Raw genomic sequence first — 26,006 nt, forward strand, 5'->3', positions numbered from 1 at the left:
GAGAGTACTGCGCCTATGGCAAAATTTGATGCATCAGTAGTGAGAATGAATGATTTATCAAAATCTGGATATTGCAAAATATCACTGCTTGTCAAAATTGATTTACACTTTTGAAATGCTTTCACGAAATCTTCTGAATGAATTATAGTTTCTCCTTTTCGAAGTGAATTTGTCAAAGGTTTTGCAATTTTTGCAAAATCTTTTATAAATTTTCTATAGTACCCTAAAATTCCTAGGAAACCTCTAAGTTCCCGTTCATTTTTAGGTAAAGGCCAATTCTTAATAATTGAAATCTTTTCAGGGTTAGGTTTTACACCATCTGTAGATACGATGTGTCCTAAGAAAGCAACTTCTTTGCGTAAAAACTCACATTTGTCTAATTGTACCTTCATGTTGTATTTAGACAATGTATTAAATATTTTTCGTAAGTTATCAAGATGTTCTTGTAAGCTTGTGGAAAACACAATAATGTCATCCATATAAATAAAACATCTTACGCCAATATGTTCACGTAAAATATTATCCATTACTCTTTGAAATGTAGACGGTGCATTTTTGAGTCCAAAAGGCATTCTCAAAAATTCATAGTGTCCATTTTCAACGTTAAAAGCTGTTTTGGGAATATCTGATTCTTCAACTTCAATTTGATGAAATCCAGACGCCAAGTCTAATGTGGTAAAATAATTACATCTTCCAAGCTTATCCAAAATATCGGTAATATTTGGGATAGGATATCTATCATCAATAGTCTTATCGTTCAATTTACGATAGTCAATAACTAGTCTCCATTTCTTCAGTCCAGATGCGTCCATTTTCTTAGCAACGATCCAAACTGGTGATGTCCAAGGACTTATAGAATGTCTAATAATTCCTTGTTCTAACATTTCATTAATTTGCTTCTGTACCTCATCTTTATGACAGAAGGGATACCGATACGATTTACAATAAATTGGCATTTCATCCTTTGTTTTAATGCTGTGTTTGATAGCATTTGTAAATGTTAAACTTTCTCCGGGTAAGTAAAATACATCTTGGTTGTCTGCAATTAGTTTCAAAAGTTTTGGTTTCTCTTCAGAGTTTAGGTGATCCAATCTTAACTGATTAAATAACTGTCGATTGATTGGTCTAACTGGATGTGGGTAAGATTGTGATTCGAAATTATTCAACTCAGAAACAAATGGTTTAAAAATTTCAATTTCAATTGGGTTATTCCGATGATTTGTTATTGCTAGAAAAGCATGATTGTTTTCTGCTTTGTATAATCCTGCGTGTACGAAAATAGAATCATGAATTTGAGTATCATGAGAAACAAAGAAATCACCTTTTTCAAAATTAACAGGGAAATGGATAAATTTTGTCTCATTTGCATTAAGTTGTACCTGTGTAGAACATGGATATTTACGTAGCATTTTAATATTTCCAGAGGGAAGTTGTAGTTCATTTGTACTTGTTATGATATTTGCTTTCAAGTCTTGCAAAGCTTCGTAACCAATTAATCCGTCAAAAAATGGATGAAAATCAAAAACATAAAATTGCAACTTTTGGGTATTTGGAATTTTGTAAAATGGATTGAAATGTACAGACTGATTAATTGTGTGAACTCCATTAATATTATGAACTGTTAATGGATCTGTAAATTTAGCTTGATTAACATGTTTGGGGCTAATGTAATTTTTATTGGCTCCAGTATCTATTAAAAACTTGAGTGGACCTTTAGTAGTGTCAACTTCAACATAGGGAATAAAATTATTCATGTTGGGTGCCCGTCTTCCGTTCGCTCGCGAAAATTTATGTCATCAACTTGAACATTATTTTGTTCACATTCTTTGATTGCTGGTAGAGTAACTTTTGGTAAATTTGTTTTGTTGTTTGAGGCTTGAGATTGATTTAGATCTTCATCAAAATATTCCGAATAGTCTAAGTATTCTGGATATTCTGAGTATTGTGGATATGGTGAATATTCTGAGTATTCAGGATAATAATACGGTTCAATGTAATTGGGATAATCAAAACATTCATCAAACTCTTCTACCTGATAATGTGGTCGATTCATGTAATTTACCTGTTTGCTGAGAGAAGGGTCTACTTCCATTGGTGTCGGCTTCGGTTGTGGTTTTGGGAAATTTCTTTGGAATGTGTTTTGCATAAACGGATTTCTTTGGTATTGGAATGGTCTTTGGAATTGGTTTTGTTGGAATGGTCTAAATTGAAAAGGTCTTTGAGGCGTATTAAATTGGAATGGACGTGGTCCATTATTAAATTGAGGTCGAGGTGTTGATTGAAATTGGAAAGGTCTTTGATATTGTGGAGGTTTCTGAAAATTGAATGGTCTTGGTGGTGGAAATTGGAAAGATTTTTGCATCGGTTTTGGTGGTAACGAAATTGGATTCGAAGTTTTCGATGCTGATTGGAATGGATTTTTCACATAATTGTAATTATCCTCTTCAAGACAAAGTCTAAGTGCTTCCTTAAGTGTTTTGGGTGCTTGAGCTCTAATGATTGGTCCAAGAGGCTCTTTAAGTCCCGACAAGAAAACTTTTAAACCTAGATCTTGGTAAAACTGTTTCTTCGCAGCTATTATAACACTTACCTTTTCGTTTACCTGTAACAAATTGATAAGTAATGAAATAGAATGTGATACGTCTCTATAAAAATCTTGAACTGAATCCCCTTGCTTCAATTTAAACAAGTCTCTAGTAAGAGAAATTTCATCCCTTTTATCACTGAAATGAGTAATCAAGGTATTTTTAATATCATCCCAGTTAGTTTCAGTACCATATAATTCAAGTGCGGCATCCGCATCATGAGTAATTTTAGATCGAATAGCATGCATCCAAACATCAAATGCAGGTGTTCCTTTAGCACGCTCCAATGTTGGCATTAACTTGTCAATAGATTTTATAAACGAATGCAATTTAACAGGATCCCCAGTGAAGCATGGAAAATCCCTTAAAATTTGTGGAGTCTGCAAGCTTTTCAAAATAGATTCCACATCACTGAAATTATTCATAGTAGCAGCTCTCAAATTTGCAATTTGTTGGTCTTTTTGATTAATTTACAATAAAGCATTATCAAGTTGATTTTGCACATCTTGTCCAGCGGCTAATTGATGTTGTAGTTCAATTACCTGACGATTTTGTTCAACCATGTCTGCAGCGGCTTGTTCCAGTTGTGCTTGTAGCGCTTCATTTTCTGCGGCCAATAAATCACGGTTTCCATCGTACCTGGCCATCGTTGTCACTCACTAAAAATATCTAAACACACTTAAAAATACACTTATGGATTAAAAGATTAATTTTGGTTATTAACTTTTGCACTTTTAAAAATTTTTGATTCACTTTTTATTTGGTTCACTTTTATTATTTATTTCACTTTTAAAATTCTTTGATAATGATTCTTTGGTAATTTTTCTTTGATAATAATCTTTGATAATAACTTTTCAATAATAATTCTTCTTTTTCTCTTAAAATTACACTTAACTTACCACAATCCTTTTCGGTCCTCACTTCGGTGTTCGTCCGTCGCGTTTCCGTCCTGGCTGTGGGTTCCCGTTGCACTTCGGTATGCGCCCGTTGTGTGTCCGGTGTTTGCCGTGGTCTTCGGTTCCCGCCGTGTCCAGGTGAAATGAAGTTTTTTTCTAATCGACGATATGCACTCGCTGATGGGAATTGTCCCGAAAAAACTCACTAATCACTGATCACTGCAAGCGGTATCCTACCGACACTGCGACAATTATGATACCCGAGGGGGTTTCGGCGTTTTTAAAAAACTACGACTGCGCCACTTCAGTTTCAGCTGAAGACTCTCTCTTCTGTATTGTGCGAATCAGTTTTTATAAACTAACACTTCCCGATCGATCATGATTATTCCTGATCTAACCTAACTGAACTTGAACTTGAAAAATATGTTGCGCCACAGCTATGACGATGATTCTACGTCGTATGATGTGCGTGCGGGTGGATGTTTATGTTTGGTGCGATTCGGCTGCATTGGTGCTCCGGCGAATGAATGTTTATGTTGACTCATGATGATTGCGTCTCAGGCTTGGATAGCGAAAGTGGCTTATTGACGAATATCGGCATGATCGGTGGTAACGGTTTAATTGTGGTCAGTGGAAACGGGTTGCTCGTAACTCATGTACTGAGTGGTCCTGTACCAGGTTCCTTAAACGATATTCTTACAAGATACTGCTTCATTTTGTAAAAAATGTTAAAATGGCCAAATTTGAAAACTTTCAATCCGGGGTGAAGTTGATCAACCAATGACATTCCAAGACTGGAAAATTACACTAGTTTACAAAATAAAACGTAAGTCATGAACTTCTGTCAACGACCAACATTTTTGAAGCATAATTTAGCGCTGTTTTCGAAACCGTGCCTCAAAAAATTTAAAGTAGAACAGTTTTTGAGTTTTAGTTCAATATCGAGTTTTATAACTGTTTAAAATATGGAATTTAATAAAATTCAAATATCTTGCGTTTTGTTCAACCAATTTTAAATCTTTTTCCATAAAAAAAAGCTGAATATAATACTATTCGATCATCTGAATACAGGTTTTGCATTAGATTGATGAAATTCAAGATATTGACGAGTTTTGAGGACGATCTCCTTAAATTTTAGCAAAATTTCCAAAAATATATGAATAAATGTATTTTTTCAATAAGAAAAAAACATTTAAAAATTCTTTCTCAACGTTTATTTGACATATCATATGTAGGCGAGTTACAGTAAAAAATTGTTTTCCTTCGCGTTTTCGAACTCAGGGCATGATTCTACACCAAAAACGATCATCAGCTTACCGAGTTCAAAAATGCTGTAAACTAGTGTTATTGAAACTAAATTGGTCATGCTGAATCTGAATAAGTTTTGAAAATTCTTACAAATAGTGCATTTTGTATGTTAAAAGATTAAAAAAAAGACACTACACCGTCTTCAGCCAAAGGCTGCACAGACTGAACATTACACATACACAAGACAACGGACAACACACTGAACGAACACCCAGTGGCCCAATGGAGAATTTTCCGTTCGACGAAAAGTTTTTCCCCGACTGGAGCGGGAATCGAACCCGCACTCCGAGGGTTACGAAACGCCTAGACGACTGACGCCGCTAACCGCACGGCCACGAAGCCCGCATTAGAATAGATAGTTACAGAATGACCCAAATTGAACGCCTAAAGGTATGCAATTTCTTAAAAAATCATCATGATTTCGCAAAAATATGCTATTTTCTAGAAAAACTTATATGTTAACATCAATTTTAACTCAAATCTATGTTCATCTATGGAATGCCAAGAAAAAGAAGAAGTAATTTCGGTATCATGCAGTATCTAGCTTCATCTTGAGTTTAATTTAGTTGATTGTTATCCGGTGTGTCCAAAATTTATTTGTTTACGTTACGCTGTGTCCAAAATATATTTTATGCAATTCAGTATCATAATTCAAATTTTTTATAACTCATTTTGGTATAATAATGGCCAATTTTTCCGAACTGGTTCATTATGCAACTGAAATGAGTTGCATAATGAAAAATAGTTGTATAATGTAAATATTATGCAACTCGGCAAGCCTCGTTGGATAAATGTACGACTCGTGCTGAAAAAATCAATTTTTTGCAACTCATTACATAAATAACTATTAGACACGTCCAAAATATAGTGAAAAGGTCTAAAACATGATAATTTCACGCTGTGGAAATTCATTATGCGTACGAATGAAAAGCAGCACAACATTCGGTTAGTATCTTTAAGTTTTTGCATTTTAGAACCGAACAGTAGGAAACATACCTAATTGAAACGAATAATTATGCATTTTTTCAAATGAAATATCGAACAACCTCCTCTAGGGGTCCAAAATTCGACCATTACCCTAGTGGTTAAGGCCATGCTTCGCCAATCCAGAGACGGCGGGTTCGATTCCCGTTCCGGTCGGGAAACTTTTCTCGACTTCCTGGGCATAGTGTATCATTGTACTTGCCTCACAATATACAAATTCATGCAATGGCAGGCAAAGAAATCCCTTCAATTAATAACTGTGGAAGTGCTTTAAGAACACTAAGTTGAAGAAAGTCAGGCCAAGTTCCAATGCGAATGTCAAGCCACAAAAAATAAGAAGAATGGGATCTAACACACACTAGACAAATATCGAGTTGATCTGTAATCGATAGGAACATAGCAGATGCGCCCGTATGATACTAAGTGCTAGATTTATAGCTGGTGACATGTCCAAAAAAAATGTATTTTTTCCATCATTCCATCCCAACTCACTTATAACTCTAAAAATAACTTCGAAAAATGACAAATTACTTTTTTGTGTTTAATTGAAATTCCCCAAGTTCAAAGGGAAAACAAATTCGTCTCATCCAGTTCTTGTCATTGTCCCCAATTGCGATCCCGTCAAACTCCATCTATCCGGGCATGCTCCGACACGCCAGACGTAAAATCACCACCCACCTTCTCGTTACCCACCGAATTCTGACACCAGCTCCAACACACCATCATCCGGCAGAAGCCAAGTGCAGCCCGTGCGACTGCTCCCGGTTAGCTCGAACCGTACCATTTAATATGCAATATTTTAATGTCCCTTCCTACCAGGAATTTTCTTTCTCTTCGTTCCAAATATTTCTCGATTCATTTTTGCTGCAATTTTTCATTTTCGCTCCAGCCAATGTGTGGTGGCGCTGCCTACTGGCACTGATGTGGGGCATATTTAAACCATTGTCAAAAGTGTCGTACGGTATCCAGACAACTCTTTTTCAAAATGCACTTTTGCTAGCTACTTTGTCATACTATGAACACATACTCTTAGCTGTCACATTGGGCAGAGTTTTTCCTTGCCTTTTCACGCTCCAATTTATTCGTAAAATATGTTTGAGTGCATACTGCACATGCATGCGGTGGAAGTGGGAAAATAAGTGTGGTGTATTATTTTTTCTTAAAAAAAAAATCTGAATTGGCGTGGATGTACTAACGGAAAACCAAATGTGGCAAACTGGCGCGCGATGTCATTGTGATCACACTGTTGCGTCTCGCAATTGTGAACTTCACAATGTGAAGGCGTTTGTACAATATACACTTCAAGTAAATGACACCCTTTATCACGAGGCAACAGGGATGGTGGTCCAAGGGGTTGACGACTCCCTCTTCTGCGAGTCGCCGGCTAAGAATATGACTACTAACCCCAATTCAAGGTATCAAGCAACCCATGCCGACGCCGAGGAATTAGTGATCGAGGGGGGTGACAAAGATGCTCGGTCTTCAACGAAGTCCCCCCCACAGTATTTCGTACCTTACCGCGTGAATGTAGGGATCTGGCGTGGTGAACTTCCTTTCCGGTGCTACTCGTGGGATTAAGCATGAAGAACAATTTAAACAAAAATCAATCAGAAAGAAGCGGTAATGGTGAAACAAGCCCCTTCGCAAGAAGTGGGTTGGCTAGGTCTCCGTTAAGGAGAAGCGAAGAGTCAGGAGCAGGAAGCTGCGCACTCGTAGCTCCAGCGTGGAACCTCCAATTCATTCCACGGCTAGTCTGCCGAGAGCCGTTAACCAAAAATGAGACGGACTGTCTGTCAATCGAGGTAGCTCAGCAGCAGCTTGGCAAGATCATCGACTTTACGTCCACGAAGTCCAACATAAGCAAGGACCTCAAAATGGTCCTATTGCGACTTCGCAAGTTATAGGCAGGATCACGAAAAACTCGTGAAGCCTGCGGCAGTGGCGGAACCGGTGAAAGTAAAGACTATAAAGTCTACCCAGAGGGAGGCCTTCACTTTCGCAGGTAGCCCAAAAGGTGTGGCGAATGCGACTGCTCGTGATAAGCAATCGCAGAAGCGGGTGAGGCAGCCGTCAGGTGAGTAGGTGTCTGACAGTGCCCACAGACCAGGAGGATACTAACCCTGAAGGTCTGCAATAATGCTGGTAAGTAGGACCCCAGTCAAGTGTCCCGGAAAGCAGGGAAGTGTGGGACTGAAAAGGCTGGCCCTTTCCGGCAGGATGAAAACAAGGGGTTGCTTGGGTTTTCAAGCTCTCAGACACCACAGAGTGGGGTGAACCAAGGGGAAGACCAACCCCCCCCCCCCCTCCCTTTGGACGAAGGTCGAGCGCAAGCAGAAGAAAGTAGAGCCGCAGGTCGAGAAAGTTAGGGACGTCATAACAAGGCGCAAAGGAGTAGGTGCCAAGCGCGAGATAGGCGACGTGCTCGTCATCAAGACACAACAGTCGAAGTACTCGGACGTCTTGAAGGAGATACAAAGCAGCGCCACGTTCGATGGTCTGGGAGCCGACGTGCGCAGTATTAGACGTACTTGTACGGGCTACATGATCCTGGAGCTGAAGCGCGATAAAGAGCGCAAGGGCGCCGCCTACAAGAGTTTGGCGGAAGAGGTCCTTGGTGAAGGGGTAGTGATGAGGGCTCTCACACAAGAAGCGACTGTGAAGGTCAAAGACATGGTCAAAGACCTTGACGAGGTCACCGAAGTGGAAGAGCTCGTCATGGCACTGCGGCAACAGTTCGAGGTGCAGGTGGCCACCACATCCGTCACAGTTGGGCTAGTCAGTATGCCAACTGACCTTTCATGAGCCCCGGAGGTTTGCTTCTGGTGTCTGGAACCAGGCAACAAGTCATGGGACTGCAAAGGCCCTGACAGGAGCAAACTGTGCAGGAAATGAGACGCCGGAGGCCATAAGGTCGCGACCCACAGGTGGATCGCGGGATCACTTTTGATGGGTCCCGGGTCCCGGATAGGTCCAGAAAATAGTGGTGATATGGATGATGAGTTAAAACCCCGTCCAGGAGCTGGCGTCTACTACCCATAAGGGCTTCGTAGCCGACAACGAAAACGGGGTCTTCTTCTGTAGTTGTTATGCGCCTCCGCGGTGGTCGATCGAGCCAGTTCCCGCAGATGCTGGACTGCAGGCGACCGTGCTGACAAGGTGAAGGCCGGTGGTAATAGCGGGTGACTTCAATGCCTGGGCCGTGGAATGGGGAAGTCATTTTACGAACCAGCAGGGTCAGATCCTGCTAGAGACACTGGGCATACTAGATGTCGACCTGACTAATGTCGGTACCAAGAGTACCGGAACGGTGCGGAATCGATTATTGACGTTACTTTTTGTAGTTCAGGTCTAACAAGTACAGGGGATAGACAAAATGATTGGGATAGGCAAAATTTTACCTTCTCAAAAAAATTCAAGTAACTGTAACTTTTCGAAAAGTGCATAAAATATTCTCAAATTTTCACTGTAAGTCGATCAACTAGTCGTGTATCAGTGGACACAATTTGGAAAATATCGGACTATTCTGCACGAAGTTATAAAGATTCTAGAAAAAGGTATAATTATACGAAAGCCAACTTTGAGATGTTATATCTCCGGATTCAATGAGCAGAATGCAATGAAATTTTGACCATTTATGACTTATACAATGAGCTTTGAAAAACTTTTGACTTAACTTAAAATTCTTAACATGGAAGAAAATTATAACGAAAGGAACTCTTGCAGGAATTCCTTAATAAATCCTTCTTGGAATTCCACTAGCAAGTTCTTTTAGGTAATTCGCCATCAACTGCTCCGAGAAATCCTCCCAGAATTCCTCCAAGAATCTCATCGGGAATTTCTTCAAGAATTTCTACCAAAAAATCTCCAAAAATTCTCCTAGCAATTTTTTAAAGAATTTCTCCAGTTATTTCGCAAACACTTCTGCTAAGAATTCCTTCAAGAATTCGTCCAGGAATTCCTCCACGATGTATTCCAGAAATTCGTCCGGCAAGTACTCCGGTAATTCCTTTAGAAATTTTTCTCCAGGAGTTACTCTACGAATTTCTCCTGGAATTACTACAGGAATTCTTTTACAATTCCTTCACAACCCAAGTAGCACCTGCAACTAAAAAAGAAATAATCATCGTTGCAAACATGTTGGAACTGAGTTTTCATGAAACAACGGATATTAAAATCCTGTTGTTAAAGCCAAACTGAGATATAACATATTAATAACAACTAGCGCAATGTAAATAAACGTCATCGTTAGTTGAAACTTGCGAAATCAATTTGTAACTGAGGTATAATCTGATTGTTTCAACGAATCTTAGTTACGACCGTTTACAAACCAAAACAACCAAAACATTGATACTGATTGTTATAAACATGTTAACTTGGAACTAATTTAGAACATAACGAAAAATTTTGACAGAAGGGATGGAAGCTATAAAATGTGCGACAAAAGGTTTTTGAAATCATAAAAATAATAAAATGCACTATAAAATCTTAAATGTTTCCAAAAAAAACGAAGTCATGTACAATTAAAATGTATCATTTTCTTTATAAATCTTCCAACATATTCTTTAATTTTATTAAATTAAAGTGGTTAAAAAATTAATTGGAGGTAAGACATTTTTGTTTGATTAAAAAAATGCAAGTTCATTTTCATATTTAAACAATTGGTTTATTATTATACCATAGTTGCTCCATATTAAATTGAAATAACATCATAAACATCAGTAAATTGGTCAATAAAGAATTCATACATTATAGCATTCCTTCTTCAAACCAAGAAGAATATACAAGCACTGGTAAATGCTTCATTTGTTGTTAAATTCTGCACTATTTACGTAGTACAGGACGACTGTTACCACTGGGAGGATTTCAATACATGCTACAGTCGGACTATATAGTGGCGTTCTGAAGCTTCCTAAATATCTGGCGAAAAGATGCAGCATTCCGTTAGCTTAAATTTTGACATTTTTTCGAACCAATCTTGATTTCTTATCAGGCAAAATTTCAGACACAGCATTTCGTTTTTAAATATATGTTTAATGTCCTACCGTGTGAAGCAATGTTGTCCTAGACATGATTTAGCAAGCAAAAATTCTTAACTAATTTTCAGCATTTTACGGGTGCATTAAATAAGCTGTTGAAATGAACTCTGTCAAAGCAATATGGCGCGTACATTTGTGCTACAAATGTCTAAATTTTCACTCGCAAAATGATAAGTAGACTGAGGCGCGTTGGAAATACTGAGCCAGAATGCATGATTTACCAATAAATCAGGAGCGGCACAAAAATTGACGTTCTCGTTCACCTTTTTTTTCGGGCAAATTTTACCCACAATTATTAATCACATAAATGAAACTGTTGACACATAGTCACTGGCAGTAACGAATGTGATGACTAGCTGACTAGTTGTCGAATCGGTCACAATTTGTATGTCGACCATGAGTTGTATGTCGGTCGTAAATCGATTCCGAATTAAAACCGTTTATAACACGAATGGATGTTTTATATTGGCTCCACCTCTTGCGCTTTTTTCGTTGCAATTTAGTCGCTAATAAGACGATTGATACAAAGGGCACAACATTTAATGTAGTTGCATTTAAATTATAGAAACTTATTAACATCCAAGTGTGTTGCTTGGGAAATAACTACATGAATTCTTCCAGGAAGTACTCCAGGAATTACTTCAGGATTTTCTCCAGAAATTTCTTCACGAAATTTTTGAAGAAATTCCTGGAAGAATTCTTGTGGGAATTATTTGAAGAATTCGTGAAAGAATTTTTCGAGGAATTCCTGGCGAAATTCCTAGAGAGATTGTTGGTGGAATTCTTGAAAGAAATCTTGAAGGTATTCCTGAAGTAATTAATGGAACGGAATTGAAGGAATTCTGGATTGTCGGAGGAATTTTTGTCGGATATCTTGGATGAATTCCTGGAGGAATACTTGAAGGAATTGCTGTGGAGATTCCTGTAGGCATTCCTGGAGGAATTTCTGAAAGATTTCCTGAAAGAATTCCTGATGGTATTTATTGAAAAACCCCTTGAGAAATTCCTAGAGTAATTTATAAAGGAATCCCTGGCCAAATTCTTGGAAGTATTCTTGGAGGAATTTTTGACAGAAGCATTGGAACAGGTCTTAGAGAAATTCTTATCAGAGTTCCTGTAGGAAATTCTTGAAAGAATATCTGGAGGAATTCCCGAAAGGATTCTTGGAATAATTCTTAGCAGAAGTTTTGCAGGAATAACTGGAGAAAATTTTGAAAAAAAACCTGGAAGAAGTTTTGGAGAAATTCTGGGAAGAAGTCACGGAGCAGTTCATGGAGAATTACCTGAAGGTTTTCTCGGAGGAATCCCGGGAGTTTGTCCCAGGAGTAATTTCTTAAGGAAGTTCTGGAGGTTTTCTGAAGAATCTTGGAAGTGTTCATGTAGGGATTTGTGGAAGATTTTTTGGATGAATTCGTGAAGAAATTTCTTGAAAAAATCCTTGGAGGAGTTATAGAGGGGAAGGGCCTGTAGGATTTTTGAAACAAGTCCTGGAGGGATTCTTGGAAAAGTTCTAGGCAGATGCCCTGAAGGAATTTATGGATGAATTCTTGAATAAATTCCTTGAGGAATTAATTATGAAATTCCTGAAGGAATTCTTGGAGGAATTCCTGAAGATATTTTAAGAGGAACTCCTGCATGAATCCCTGGAGAACTTCGTGGGGGAATTCCAAAAAGGATTTATTAAGGAATTCCTGAAAGAGTTCCTGAAGGAGTTCCTGGAGTAATTTCGAGAGGAATTTTTGTCATAATTTCTTTGGAACTTCTGAGGAAATCTCTGAAGGAATTCTCGGAGATGAATTTTTAGAGTAATCCCAACAGTATTTTCTTGAGGAATTACTCAAGGTTTCGTGAAGGAATTCAAGAAAGAATTTCTGGAGGAATTCTTGAAAAAAAAATCCAAAAAAATGCCTGAAGAAATTCCTGGAAGAATTCTTCGAGGAATTCCAGAAAAAGTTTCTGGAGGTTTCCTGAATTAATTTCCTTTATATTCCTTGAAAAGTTTATTCATGATTTCCTGGAGGAATTTTTGGAGAAATGCATGAAAGTAATCTCGGATGAATCTCTGGAGAAAATTTTGGAACAATTTCTGGACAATTTCCTGCGGGTTTCTGGAGAAATTCTCTTGAAGGAATTCCTGGAGGAATGCTTGGAGAATTTCTTGGCAGATGTCTATGAGGAATTCCTGGAAAAAATCTTGGAGAAATACCTAGAGAGAATCTTTGAGGAATTCTTGGCAGATTTTTTAGAGTAATATCGAAAGAAATTATTGAAGAAATTCCTGTTGTAATTCTTGAAGGAATTCTTGAACAAATTTCTAGAGAGATTCTTGTAGGAATTTCTGGTAGAATTTTTCGAGGCACTCCTGGGATAATTATCGAGGATTTTCTTGAAGAACTCTTGGAGGAATTCCTCCAAGAATCATTGGCAGAAATTCTTAGAGGAATATCTGGAAAGATTCTTTAATGAATTCTTGGCGAAAGTCTTGGTGGAGTTCAGAACGATTTTTTGGAGGAGCTCATAAAGTATAAAGATTGAAGAGTAGAGCTTGTGGAGCTTAAAGTTCTTAATTCCAGAAAAAATTGGATGACCTAGATGACGAAGTGAATGTTGCTAAATTATCAGAATTGCACTCCGAGGCTCCAAGAATGGCGTAGATTATATCACGAGCATTCGCTACAATAAAAATACCCTTAGATTCACAAACATTGCGAACCATTCTTCCAAATATATTGGGTCCATTTGAATGCCAGTGGACACTCAAAAAGCAACACATAGGTTAGATGTACTCGTGATATTATGAGGTGCAGCAGACACAATCGTGAAAGAATTATGCTGATAGAGTGAACAGAAACAAGAGTAGAGCCTGTAGACCTTGAAGGTTCTAATTCCAGAATAGTTTGGGAAGCCTGGAATATCCCTTGACTATAAAAAAAACTCCAGGGTGAAATGTTTTGAAACAAAGAACATATTGCATTTCCGCCAAAAGTTGATCGTCCAGGGTGTTTACGGGTTAAAGTGGTTCAAAGGAGTTTCAAAAAAGTTTCAGGGAATTTTTGAGGATCCATGTTGGTCCCTGGAGGTTTCTGAGGGTTTGAAGCTTCAGGCAGCGTCTGTGAGGGCTTCGAAGGAGTTCAGTGGGTTTCAGGTGGCTTAGCAAGCTTGAGTAAATTTCAGGAAGTTTTTGGAAATTCCACTTAATTTCAAGTGGATTACATGAGATTTCAGAGGAGTTCAATGAGTTTTCAGCAGAAATTCAGGGAAACAGGAATTTAGAGGACTTTTATGGGGTATTAGGAAGTTGGGGACCCTTGAACAGTCCCATTTTACCTCTTCCTCGATCATTACCACGCCTTGAACGTCTCTTAATTGCCAGCGACGATTTTTCACTTAATTCCACTTTGAACCTAATCTAAAGCTTTCAAGCGATGTTATTTATTACCTATGTTATTTTATTTTAATGGGGGTACCTAAATCGAATTTCCTTAAATTCACCTAACTGCATGAAAACTCTTGTTTTCATTATTATTTGTTACAAACTTGTCTTTTTTTTATCTATGACATAAACCATACAAGCAAGTTTTACCACGACATCAAAATGGAACGTGACTTTTTATGTACATCATCGAAACAATAAAGCAAAAGCTAATATCAGCGGGTTTTCGGACAATTAGCACTTCCTCGAGCCATAAAGATGACATTCATGTGACAGTCGTGCAGGCAGCATCCAGTGCCACGTGTCCGGTCACAGTTCCTGACACAAGCGGCCCCCTTCCAGAAGAGTTTGGAATACATACCTACGTACCTATTACAGATTAAATATAGGGAAGTGAAACGTAACAAACAGTAGGATGCTTGACGCATGAGTGCCATTTCGGCGGGTGGTCATTAGTGGAAAATTAAAAGGCGTGCTTCTGAATTAATTTTACTCTTTACAAAATTACAAGCCTGACGAGATTAGTAGGTATGGAAATGTATTATGTTCATTCACTATAGGCATAGCTAAATCTATTTCAGAGCTGTAAGGCAGCCACTAAAAATGCTCCTCGATCGATATCTAAATTGACTCCAACCTACTCCAACATATTCCTGAACAAAAGTTAAGTTATAAGCCAAAAAATTCCTAGGTGCGCAATCTGAAAAAAAAAACAGGTACAAGTGAATGTATTACAATATGAAAAATGTACTTGAAACGTGAATTGCAATCACATTGGCGTTTAGATCTTGTAATTAAATACTCGCAATTCACATCCTCTCACATCCGGTAGTTTCAAACATTTCTTATTGTTGCCTCACCCTAGACTTCACCGTGCGTTGACGCGCAGCGTTGCCTTAACGTTAGAACTGAACTTCCTGATTCTCCTGAAAAACTCAATCGCAGTAGTCGTAGCTCGAAGAAAACGGAAAATTTTCATCATTCACATTGGTTCACTCAAGCCGTCAAGATGGAAAAGTCCAACCTTCTCTTCAAGTCCGCCTCTCTGGCACTGGTCCTGGTGGCAGTGTTCCAGCTGGTTCCCGCAAGCCCCCTCCATGAAGCCGAAGATCCAATCACCGTTCCGTCCATCCAGTTCCGAAGCAAAACCGACAAGGACCTGTGCTCGGCCTACCAACTGAACGGCAAGATGTTTATCGCCCTGACCCGCTGCTTGGGAAACGAAGCTAGGTGAGTTGTTACTTGCTTGAAAGATTTTTTTTTGGGGAAGATTCAGTGGAGTGAATTTTATGGTTGAACCCAAATGACCAAACGAATGGCTTTTCTTCCCACCCACCTTTTGGAAGTTTCAACAGTTCTTCGATAAAAGTTTTCTTTCTTTCAAACTCCCAATAGCCGAATCAACCAACTGACGGAACTGGATGTGGTCGGCAAGGGCCAGCAAACGGTTCAAGCTTTTGCCCTGCAACCGGCAGGAACGGACTCTCTGGGAGATTTGGCGGTCATCATGTACACCGGTGCCATCGATGGGGAAGACCAGCCGCGGGACTCCAGCGCCGGCCTGTTCGAAAAGTTCGGTCTACGGAGCTTGGTTCGGTTCGGTCGTCGCAGCCGTCAGGATGAACCGGCCGCCGGAGCTGCAGACAACGCCACCGACAGCGCCCCGTTCACCGGCAAAAATGCGCAGCTGATTGGGGCTGCCCTGACCTTTGTGGGATCCGTTCTGCTGATGCAGTAGGGGGAGTTTTTAGTGATGTGCATTAATTATTGCTAGAAATAAAACGCTTGTGTAATTATTCAAATGGGTAGTTTTTATACAGGGCATTGTGGATGCGAAAATCCTGAAATTGCATGAAATGACGGGACATGTTTTTGCAGCTCAAGGTATGCTTCGATCAAATGCATTTTCTGATGGTAATTGATGGCTGCTAATTGATACGCAAATGAAGGTTGGAGAGTCCAAGTGAGTTTTGCTTCGATCCATCAGGCTTACGGCGAGTCGACTTTTGTCACCTCATTCGACTCGTCTCACCTCACACGCCGCGCAGAATAAGCCTGTATGTCAGCGCCGTAAGGGTGCATGTATTTAGGGAAAACAAGAGGCTACGAGGTCGCTGAGGAGGTGTGCTGCCATAGTGATGCAGAACGAGTTACGCTTTTCACCTTTTTTTTTCGGCCAAATGCACACGAAACCGCAAAGAATCAACAGCAGCAAGTGCACGCAAACCCATTGGACACGCACAAGGTCGATGGCATAACTGCGCTGCCATAATACCGCGTCAAAGTGAGAGTGGGAGTGCGCGTTCAAAGGATTTTCATGGAATTGCTGTTGATCAGGCTTATTCTGCGCGGCGTGTGAGGTGAGACGGACGGTTTCGTCTCACGTGAAGTGAGACGACTAATGTAAATCAAATGGGGCGAGTCGACTTTTGTCACCTCATTCGACTCGTCTCACCTCACACGCCGCGCAGAATAAGCCTGGATGATTTTCTTCTTTCCGGCTTTGCACACGCGCACCCCCCCTCTCACGTGTTATAGTTAGGCCGATGACGTAGTAAGGCGGCGCGTGAAGCGATGCACAACGCGCTTGTTGATCAGCTTTCATACACGCGTCGAGCAACGCGAAGCATGACACAGTGACGCGCCTTGTGGTGACGCGCATCCGAAGCGAAATTACCTATTATGCGGAAATTTAAAAATTTGGATTTTGGTGCGGAAATAACGCGCAGCGGGCTATCCCCGCGTAGAACAAAACGTGCATAGTATGCGCATAGGCACCCATGATCGTTGTCTGGGAAAATATTCCTCAATGCGGGTATGAATTTTCCAGGAATCAAAATTTTTCTTGCAACGCGTAATATGCCTAGCACCATAACACAACCATCAGCATAAAGAGAACGCTCAAATCACAACCAAACTCACACCTGGCCTGACTTAACTTAACGTCATGACAAATTCGCTCAAACAGCACACACAACACACCAGGCGCACAGAATCATGAGACGGTCCTAGCAACCATCAGTTCCCGGTACAGCAACTTGTGCATGCACGAGCGTGAAAGCACTCGACGGAATGGTTTGACGCAGCAGCCGACGCTGTGATTCGCGTTTACTCTGACTGGTCAACGCGTCGCACTGGCGCTTACAAAAACTGTTCGAACGCAAACGCGTCGCACTGCGCTTCGCTTCACGCAACTCTCTAATATGTCACCGCCGTTACGCATAAGGGCGCCGTTATAGTTACGCGTGAGAGTGGGGAGTGCGCGTGTGCGAAGCCGCAAAAAATATCAACAACAGCAATTCCACGAAAATCCTTTGGACGCGCACTCTCACGGCGTCGACATAGTGCGTAACGGCGGTGACATAGTAGAGAGTTGCGTGAAGCGAAGCGCAGTGCGACGCGTTTGCGTTCGAACAGTTTTTGTAAGCGCCAGTGCAAAATGCATGGTGCGACGCGTTGACCAGTCAGAGTAAACGCGAATCACAGCGTCGGCTGCTGCGTCAAACCATTCCACGGAAGTCCCCTAGAAAAGTCTTCCAAGAATCCCTCCAAGAATTTCAAAAACTCCTAGGGAAGGTCCATAAGAATTTCACCAGAGAACTCTCTAAGATTTCTGCCAATAATCCCTTCAGGAATTTCGCCAGAAATTCCTCCAGGGCTTTTTCAAGAAATTGCTTAAAAAAATCATTTAAAAATCTTCCAGAAATTCCTTTATGAATACCTCTTAGATTCTTCAGGAAACCTCCAGAAATTCCTCAAGAATATATTCCAGAGACAACTCCAGGGATTCCACCGAGAATAACTGCAAGGATTTTTCTAAGAGCTGCTCCGTGACTTCTTCCAAGAATTGGGTTCTTTAGTGAATAAAATATTGCTATTTTGTATAGCCTAATCGAAAGAGCTCATTTTTATGAGTATAACGTGATTTTATTGGATTCCGATAACTTTGTTTTGATGGTTAAATTAACAAAACAGTTTTCATTTTTGTGGATAGAATGACAGTTCAATCGATAAAGTGACAGTTCGACCCGAACAAAAAAAAAATCCCCATACAAACTTTAAATGCAATTTAAAAATATTTCCCGGACTCCGAAAATTCTGAAATTTTGGATTTTGACTAATTGTTGGGCGGAGAATCCGATTATGAAATAATCCGGATACCCCTAAAGAATTCCTCCAAAACTTTCTCCAAAAATCCCTGCAGGAATTTCTCCAGATATTCCTTCAAGAATCCGTCCAGGAATTTTTCCAAGAATTCTTTTAAGAAGTTCAACAGGAACTCTAATAAGAATTTCTCCAAGACCTTTCTCCAATATTTATGTCAAAATTCCTCCAAGAATCCGTTGCGGAATTTTGCCAGGGATTCCTTTATAAATTTCTCCGGAAATTCCTCCAGGGATTTTCAATAAATACCTTCAGAAATTCCTCCTGAAATGCCTACAGGATTACCTCCAGAAATTCATCCAAGAATTCCTTCGGGAAGTCCTCCAAAAATTCGTTCAGGAATTTCTCCAAGACATCCACCAAGAACTCTTCCAACAATCCCTTCTAGAATTCCTTTCCATGAATTCCTTCAGCAATACCTCCAAGAAATCTTTCAAAAATTCCTCCAAGAATCTCTCTAGGAATTTCTCCAGAAATTCCTTGAAGATTTTTTTCAGGAATTCCTTCAAGAATTCCTGCTAAAACACTTCCAGGAATTTCTACAAGAATTTCTAGAAGCAATGTCTGGTGAATATCCTGGAAGAATTCCTGCAGTACTTTCTGCAAGAATTCCTGCAGTAATTTATGAAGGAATTTTCAAAGAATTTCCCAGGGAAATTCTTAGAGGAATTCCTAAGAATTTCCTTGAACTGCGAGGAAATTTTAAAGTTATGTTTTTCAATTTTTATTTTCTGGTGGAATTCCTGGAGTATTTCATGAAATATATCCTGTAAAAATTCATGGAGTTATTCATGCGAGTAATTCCGAATTCACGTTAGATTTTTCCCGCAAGAACTGGAATTGAAGAAATTTCTGGAGAAATTCCTGTAGTAATTCCTACAGCAATTCCTGTAGGAATTCCTGCAGTTATTCCTGGAGGAATTTCTAGAATATTTTTTGAAGGAATTCCTGAGGTGTTTCCCGGAACAATTCCTAGAGGATTTCCTGTTTAATTCCAGGAGGAATTTGTAGATTAACTCCAACAGAAATTCCTGGAGTAACTCTTGGAGGAACTTCTGGAGTATTCCTGGAATTTCTGAAATATATCCTGGAGTATATCCAGGAAGAATTCTTGGAGGAATCCCTGGAGGAATGACTGATAAAATTTTTGAAAGACTTTAAGGAGGAATCCCTGTGAGGAATTCCGGGAAGAACCCCTGTTGGAATTGCTGGAGATATACTGAGATAATTTTGTGGAGGAATTCCTGGAGGTATTCCTGGAAGAACTACTGGAAATATTTGTGGAGGACACCGTGGAGGAATTTCTAAAAGAATCCGTTGATGAATTCATAGATAAATCAGCAGTTATTCCAAAAGAAATTCCTGAAGATATTCCTGGAGGAATTTCTGGAGAAATTAACCAGGAAAGTTTCCCCGAAGTATTCCCTGGAAAAATTTCTGGAGGAAACTCTGGAGGAAGCCCTGGAAGAATTTCTGGAAGAATCCTTCAAAATACATTGGGTCCTTTTGTATGCCAGCATACACCCAAATAACAACAAATAGAGATACTCGGAATATAACAAGATGCAACAGACACAATCGTGAAAGAATTATGCCGTTAGAGTGAAGGAAAACAAGAGTAGAGCCTGTAGGCCTTGAAGTTCCTAACTCCAGAATAGGTTGAAAAGCCTGGAATATCCCATGAGTGTACCAAAAGCATTATAGATATGTACTGAGGTTCCATCATCAGTATAGACTACATTCCACGAATATTTTTCACAACTTAAGCATGATACAGTATGTAGATATCGTAACCCAAACTTCAAAGTCCATTTGTATTTCACGGAATGTCCAACTACCACAATATCAAGTTGCTCATAACATAGTGAGGTCTAATGGACATCAACGTGACTAAATTTCTTGAACAGAGTGAACACAAACGATGGTAGATGTTTTAGATTTTAAGAAAATGAATTCCAGAGTAGTTTGGATGACCTAGATCACCCAAGTCATGTACCGTGAATTTTCTAGGGGTGCTTTGAGGTTTTTTTGAGTACCGTAGACTATGTTCTGTGATCATTCATCGTGCATTAAATGTGGTTGAGAATGTTAGATTTATATCACAAACTTCGGAGGCCTCCAGCCTTAGAATAGCTCTGGGATCAAAACTTCAACAGAATATGATGAGTAGTAATACATTGCATGTCTAGGATCAGTGAAAACTTTTGATGATTAGTGTGGAGATACATCTGACTCCATTATCTGTGCTATGGGTTCACGACAACATGAATAGATAGATGTACCAGGGTCTAGAGGAATAACGATAAACAATCTGAATTCTGCTAAGTATAACGCGTGTCTCAATATTCGATTACCACAAATTGGCGGCGAGAACGGGATAATTGTTGGTAGGAATTGTGGTTGGGGTAAAGTTTAGTGGTTGTTTTGTTGGATTCTGATTGAGGTAAGTGGTTTCACGCATGGAAAATTTGGTATAGTGAAAAAGAAATTACTCAACAGCAGCGGCAGAATACAAGGTTGTGCATCGGTGGATTCTCACCAATACCTACACGAACTTGTAGTTGAGGGGAAGAATCGGCTCAAGCAGCCGGAGATTGGCCCACGTTGCCGGAGATTGGCCCACGTTGCCGAAGATTGGCCCACGCTGCCGGGAGATTGGCCCACGCTGCCGAAGATTAGCCCTTGTTGCTGGAGGACCACAGATATAGGACAGCTATAATTCTGGTAGGTAAATTAATTTGGTAATCCAATATGTATGCTAAAACGAGGGTTGATTTTAAGGAATGGATTCGAGCAAGGTGTTTGCTGGACTGCCACCGTTCGCGTGCAATGATGTGCCCATGTCAGAACGACACAGCAAGTGGCAAACGTGGAAGCGAGGCTTCGAAATTTGTCTCAGAGCAGGCAAAATAAACACTGCGTCTGAGAAGAAGGACCTCTTACTAGCGTATGGAGGATTTGAGCTACAGGAGGTATTCTTCGGGATCCCTGATGCGGATGTAGCAGAAACTGATACGGTAAACCCGTATGATGTCGCTATCGGAAAGTTGGACGAATTCTTCGCTCCCCAGCGGCACGAGGCTCATGAGCGCTTTTTATTCTGGAGTATGAAGCCGGAGCCAGACGAATCTCTGGGAAAATTTATCATGAGGACACAAATGCACGCCAAAAAGTGTAATTTCGGTGGAACGACCATCGAGAGCTCAGGTATAGCTGTGATCGACAAAACTCTACAGTTTGTACCGGCGCATTTGCGAGAAAAGCTGCTGCAAGATACCGAGCTGACTGTAGATGAAGTTATCCGGCAAGTAAACGCGTACGAAACTACTAAATCTGCAAGCCAACAAATGAGTGGACAGACCATCGCGCCGACAATGAAGACGTCCGAGAATGTACAGCAGATCAAGGTGATTTGCAAGTATTGTGGAAGTCCTCATGGCCAAGATCAACAGTGCCCAGCTTGGAATCGGGTGTGTTCGAACTGCGGTAAGAAAGGCCACTTCCGTCGGGTGTGTTTCTCTCGTGCGGTATCCCCGAGCCACTCAAGTTTCAACAAGAATAATGACCCTGGTGCCCAGCGACCTCTCAAGCGCACATTTGTCCAAGCTTTCCCTGGATCCTCGGCTGGACCTTCAGGTGGTCGTAAGCAGTTCCATCGAAACCCACCGTACCATCCACGTCGAGTGCATGCAATTGATGAAACACAAAACGCCGAAGAGGAAGTTGAATTGGTGGAAATGGTATCGTCGTCGAATGACTCTGAGGAATTGATTTGGGCCAAGGTTGGAAACGTTATGATCGAGATGCAGATCGATTCTGGCGTTCAATCAAACATAATCGACGACAAAACGTGGCGTTATATGGAACAGAACCAAGTAGCAGTTGTTGGTGAGCTGATGAAACCCGATAAAAAGTTTAAAGCATATGCTCAGCACGACTGTCTTGAAGTGGATTTGATGTTTGATGCAGTAATCAGCATAACCGATAGCACGAAACAGCTGAAAACGGTTGCTCGGTTTTACGTAGCTAAGCGAGGACCACAACCGTTACTCGGCAAGGCAACAGCGAAGCAATTGGGAGTTCTAAGGGTAGGTCTTCCAAGTCGACATGAACCAGTCCTGCAAATTGCTACGGTGAAACGGTTCCCTAGTATTCACGGAGTGAGATTCACATACCGATTGACAAGTCTGTGGAACCAGTGGCTCAACGATTGCGGCGGCTTCCATTCTCTTCTCTGACGCGTGTGGAAGATAAGCTGACAGAGCTCCTCAGCAAAGACATCATTGAGAAGGTGGAGGAGCCAAGCCGATGGGTCTCTCCTTTGGTCGTTGTGCAGAAGGACAGTGGAGACATCCGGCTCTGCGTGGATCTCCGGCAGCTTAATAAGGCTGTGGTGCGCGAGACTCATCCTCTCCCTACGATTGAAGATGTTCGTTGGAGACTGAACGGAGCTGTGTACTTCTCGCGACTGGACATCAAAGATGCTTTCCACCAGCTCGAACTAGACGACGAGAGCAAACCGTTGACGACCTTCATTACGCACAAAGGTAAGCCATTACTTGATAGATTCAATTAATTTGGGGAAATTACTGAAAATCAATCTTATTTATAATTAAAGGCCTATTCAGATACAAACGCCTTGTTTTTGGAATTTCTTGCGCTCCAGAAATTTTTCAAAAAATCCTGGAGCAAATTCTTTCAAAGTGCGGCTTTTGCATCAACTTCATCGACGATATCATCATATTCGGAAAGACCGAACGTGAACACGATGAAGCTCTTAAGTGTGTTCTAGAAACTCTTAAGGAATATGGCATCGTTCTGAATCAGGCCAAATGCGCGTTTAAGCTAACGACAATCGATTTTCTTGGCCATCGTTTTGATGCTAAGGGCATGTCTCCGGCTCAAGATAAGATTATTGCTATTCGCACTTTCCGCCCTCCATCTACGAAAGAGGAAGTGCGAAGCTTCTTGGGGCTAGTTAACTATGTCGGCTCATTCATTCCGGATTTGGCAACAATCTCATTCCCGCTGCGAGAGCTTATTAAGGATAAGTCGGAATTCAAATGGGAAGCAAATGAACAGAACGCGTTCGACCAAATCATGGGATTACTTGGAAATGTCAATACGTTATCCCATTTTGACCCGAAGCTAAAAACTCGTCTGGTAGCAGATGCCTCGCCGGTAGGATTAGGCGCCGTACTTTTGCAGTATCTAGAGGGGTCACCAAAAGTAGTGGCATATGCAAGTAAAAGTCTTACTGATACCGAACGACGCTACGCTCAGACGGAAAAGGAAGCCTTAGCCCTGGTTTGGGCAGTCGAGCGCTTCCGGATTTATCTTTTAGGAATTCGCTTTGAACTCGAGACTGACCATAAACCACTGGAGGCCATTTTCTCCCCTAATTCATCGCCATGTATCAGGATCGAACGTTGGGTTTTAAGGATGCAAGCTTTTTCGTATGATGTGGTCTACCGAAAGGGCAAATCTAACATCGCAGATCCCCTGTCTAGATTGTCACGAGCACCGGAGAGTGAGGCTTTCGACCCCGACTCTGACGTCTACATACGCAGTGTGATGGAGGTTGCAGCGGTAGATATTGAGGAATTGGAGAGTGCTTCTGCCACTGACCCAGTACTGTGTGAGCTTCGAGGGTGTTTGAATCGTGGGATCTGGAACTACACGTCTGAACTATTGAAGCCATTTCATGCTTTCCGAAACGAACTCGGTACTGTTGGTAATCTCATTGTCAGGGGCTCAAGACTGATTGTGCCAACTATTTTGCGACCAAGGATGCTACAGTTGGGGCACGAGGGACATCCAGGCCGTACTAAAATGCAGCAACGACTGAGAAGCACATGTTGGTGGCCAGGTATGGATGAGTCGATAATCAAAACGGTAGATTCTTGTGCCGGTTGCCGTATTGTAAGTCAGGCAGATCGTCCAGAACCTATGCAGCGTCGGAAATTGCCTGAAGCACCGTGGATTGACCTAGCTATGGATTTTCTCGGACCGCTGCCTTCTGGAGACCATCTTCTGGTAGTGATCGACTATTTCAGTCGATATAAAGAGGTGGAAGTTTTGAGGAAAATAACGGCTACTGAAACCATTGATCGGCTCGAGAGCATCTTCACTCGTCTCGGATATCCCAGAACAATTACGCTGGACAATGGTCGTCAGTTCGTGAGCACTGAATTCGAACAGTATTGCAAACAGCGGGGTATAGTCTTGAACAGAACAACGCCTTATTGGCCACAAGAGAATGGCCTCGTGGAGCGACAGAATCGTTCTCTTGTCAAACGTCTGAAAATCAGTCAAGCTCTTAAACAAGACTGGAAACGGGATATACTTACCTACTTATCTATGTACTATTCTACACCGCATAGTACGACGGGTAAAACACCTAGTGAATTGATGTACGGACGAAATGTGCGAACAAAATTACCATCATTGGCGGATTTGGGTACAGCTGTGCCAAGCACTGATTACAGAGATCGAGACCACCAGGCTAAAGAGAAGGGAAAGATAGCTGAAGATCATCGACGTGGCGCCAAGCCCTCAAGTTTGGAAATCGGAGATAAAGTTCACATAAAGCGAACCATACCTGGAAACAAATTGAGTTCTACCTTTAACAGCGACGTGCTCACGGTTACAGCAAAACGCGGTCCAAGAACAACGATTCAAAATGATGAAACGGGAAAGGTGTACGAAAGGAACTCAAGTCATCTCAAAAAGATAAGAAGTGGAAATGATAACCAAAGTATCTCATCGTCTTTTTATGAGTTTTGAGTATCTAATCTTTTACTATTTCAGATGATCTTGGAAGAGCCGACGAGCAAAATGAGTCCGAGGTACTTCCAGAGGAGCGCCAAGAAGACCCTTTACGCAGTGATGATTCTCCTGAGCAAACGTCGACAGACCAGGACGAACCAGCTTCGGAGCAACGTCGAGTACCTCGTTTGACTAGAGTTCCGAACCGATTCGCTGATTATATTCTTGATGGTTGACTATTTTCATTTATATTATAAGGGAGATGTGGAGATACATCTGACTCCATTATCTGTGCTATGGGTTCACGACAACATGAATAGATAGATGTACCAGGGTCTAGAGGAATAACGATAAACAATCTGAATTCTGCTAAGTATAACGCGTGTCTCAATATTCGATTACCACAATTAGCAAAACGATGAAATTTGAGCAAAAACATGCAGAATTGATAAAAAATTCAAAAAAGCCTCGTATTTTCGGCTCCCCGCAAAAGGGGGAAGGGTGCAAAGGGGGGAGGTACCATGTATTTCTTAGCACAACTATTCCCCTTGACTATAAAAAAAATCCGGGGTAAAATGTTTTAAAACAAAGAAGATATTGCATTTCTACCAAAAGTAGATCGTCCCGGGTGTTTACGGGTTAAAATGAAACAATTGGTACGGTTGTCCGGTTGTCCCAGTTTCTTTTTTTATCATATTCAAAAAATTGCGTTAATTATGTTCTTCATAAGTGGATAATCTTATTGCCGCAAGTTTTTGAACTATCTTCAAACCCATTAGTCTGCACAGTGGGCCTGGACGTTTTAATATTTATATTATTGTCAGATTTCTTG

The 26,006-nt window shown here is 40.8% G+C and overlaps 2 protein-coding genes across 4 annotated transcripts; both read left to right on the top strand.

Moving 5' to 3' along the window:
- The first annotated feature begins 7,909 nt into the window (after positions 1-7,909).
- On the top strand, positions 7,910-16,044 carry LOC109407273 (uncharacterized). The gene is made up of 4 exons (XM_062854650.1): positions 7,910-7,915; positions 8,093-8,281; positions 15,108-15,472; positions 15,638-16,044. Exons 1-4 carry the CDS (start codon positions 7,910-7,912, stop codon positions 15,978-15,980), a joined length of 903 nt encoding a protein of 300 aa, XP_062710634.1. The 3' UTR covers positions 15,981-16,044.
- Positions 16,045-20,619: 4,575 nt separating this feature from the next.
- LOC115256440 (uncharacterized protein K02A2.6-like) lies at positions 20,620-25,574 on the top strand. Of its 3 annotated transcripts, XM_062850695.1 has the most exons (5): positions 20,620-20,849; positions 20,906-21,130; positions 21,188-22,953; positions 23,025-25,163; positions 25,217-25,574. In XM_062850695.1, the coding sequence occupies exons 4-5, from the start codon at positions 23,297-23,299 to the stop codon at positions 25,408-25,410; spliced, it is 2,061 nt and encodes a 686-aa protein (XP_062706679.1). In that variant the 5' UTR covers positions 20,620-20,849; positions 20,906-21,130; positions 21,188-22,953; positions 23,025-23,296; the 3' UTR covers positions 25,411-25,574. The 3 variants fall into 3 exon arrangements, with proteins under 3 accessions (XP_062706679.1, XP_062706681.1, XP_062706680.1); XM_062850697.1 differs by lacking the exon at positions 23,025-25,163 and having other exon boundaries at positions 25,217-25,354; XM_062850696.1 differs by lacking the exon at positions 25,217-25,574 and having other exon boundaries at positions 23,025-23,436.
- Positions 25,575-26,006: the final 432 nt, after the last annotated feature.

The sequence above is a fragment of the Aedes albopictus genome, chromosome 2 (assembly GCF_035046485.1).
Source record: "Aedes albopictus strain Foshan chromosome 2, AalbF5, whole genome shotgun sequence".
Taxonomy (NCBI): domain Eukaryota; kingdom Metazoa; phylum Arthropoda; class Insecta; order Diptera; family Culicidae; genus Aedes; species Aedes albopictus.

Coding starts and splice junctions, on each gene's coding strand:
- LOC109407273 (XM_062854650.1), top strand. Junction 8,282..15,107: donor TCGATGGTCTGGGAGCCGAC/GTGCGCAGTATT, acceptor GCCTCACCCTAG/ACTTCACCGTGCGTTGACGC. Junction 15,473..15,637: donor TGCTTGGGAAACGAAGCTAG/GTGAGTTGTTAC, acceptor AACTCCCAATAG/CCGAATCAACCAACTGACGG.
- LOC115256440 (XM_062850695.1), top strand. CDS start 23,297: ATGTCTCCGGCTCAAGATAAGATTATTGCTATTCGCACTTTCCGCCCT. Junction 25,164..25,216: donor AAGTGGAAATGATAACCAAA/GTATCTCATCGT, acceptor TTACTATTTCAG/ATGATCTTGGAAGAGCCGAC.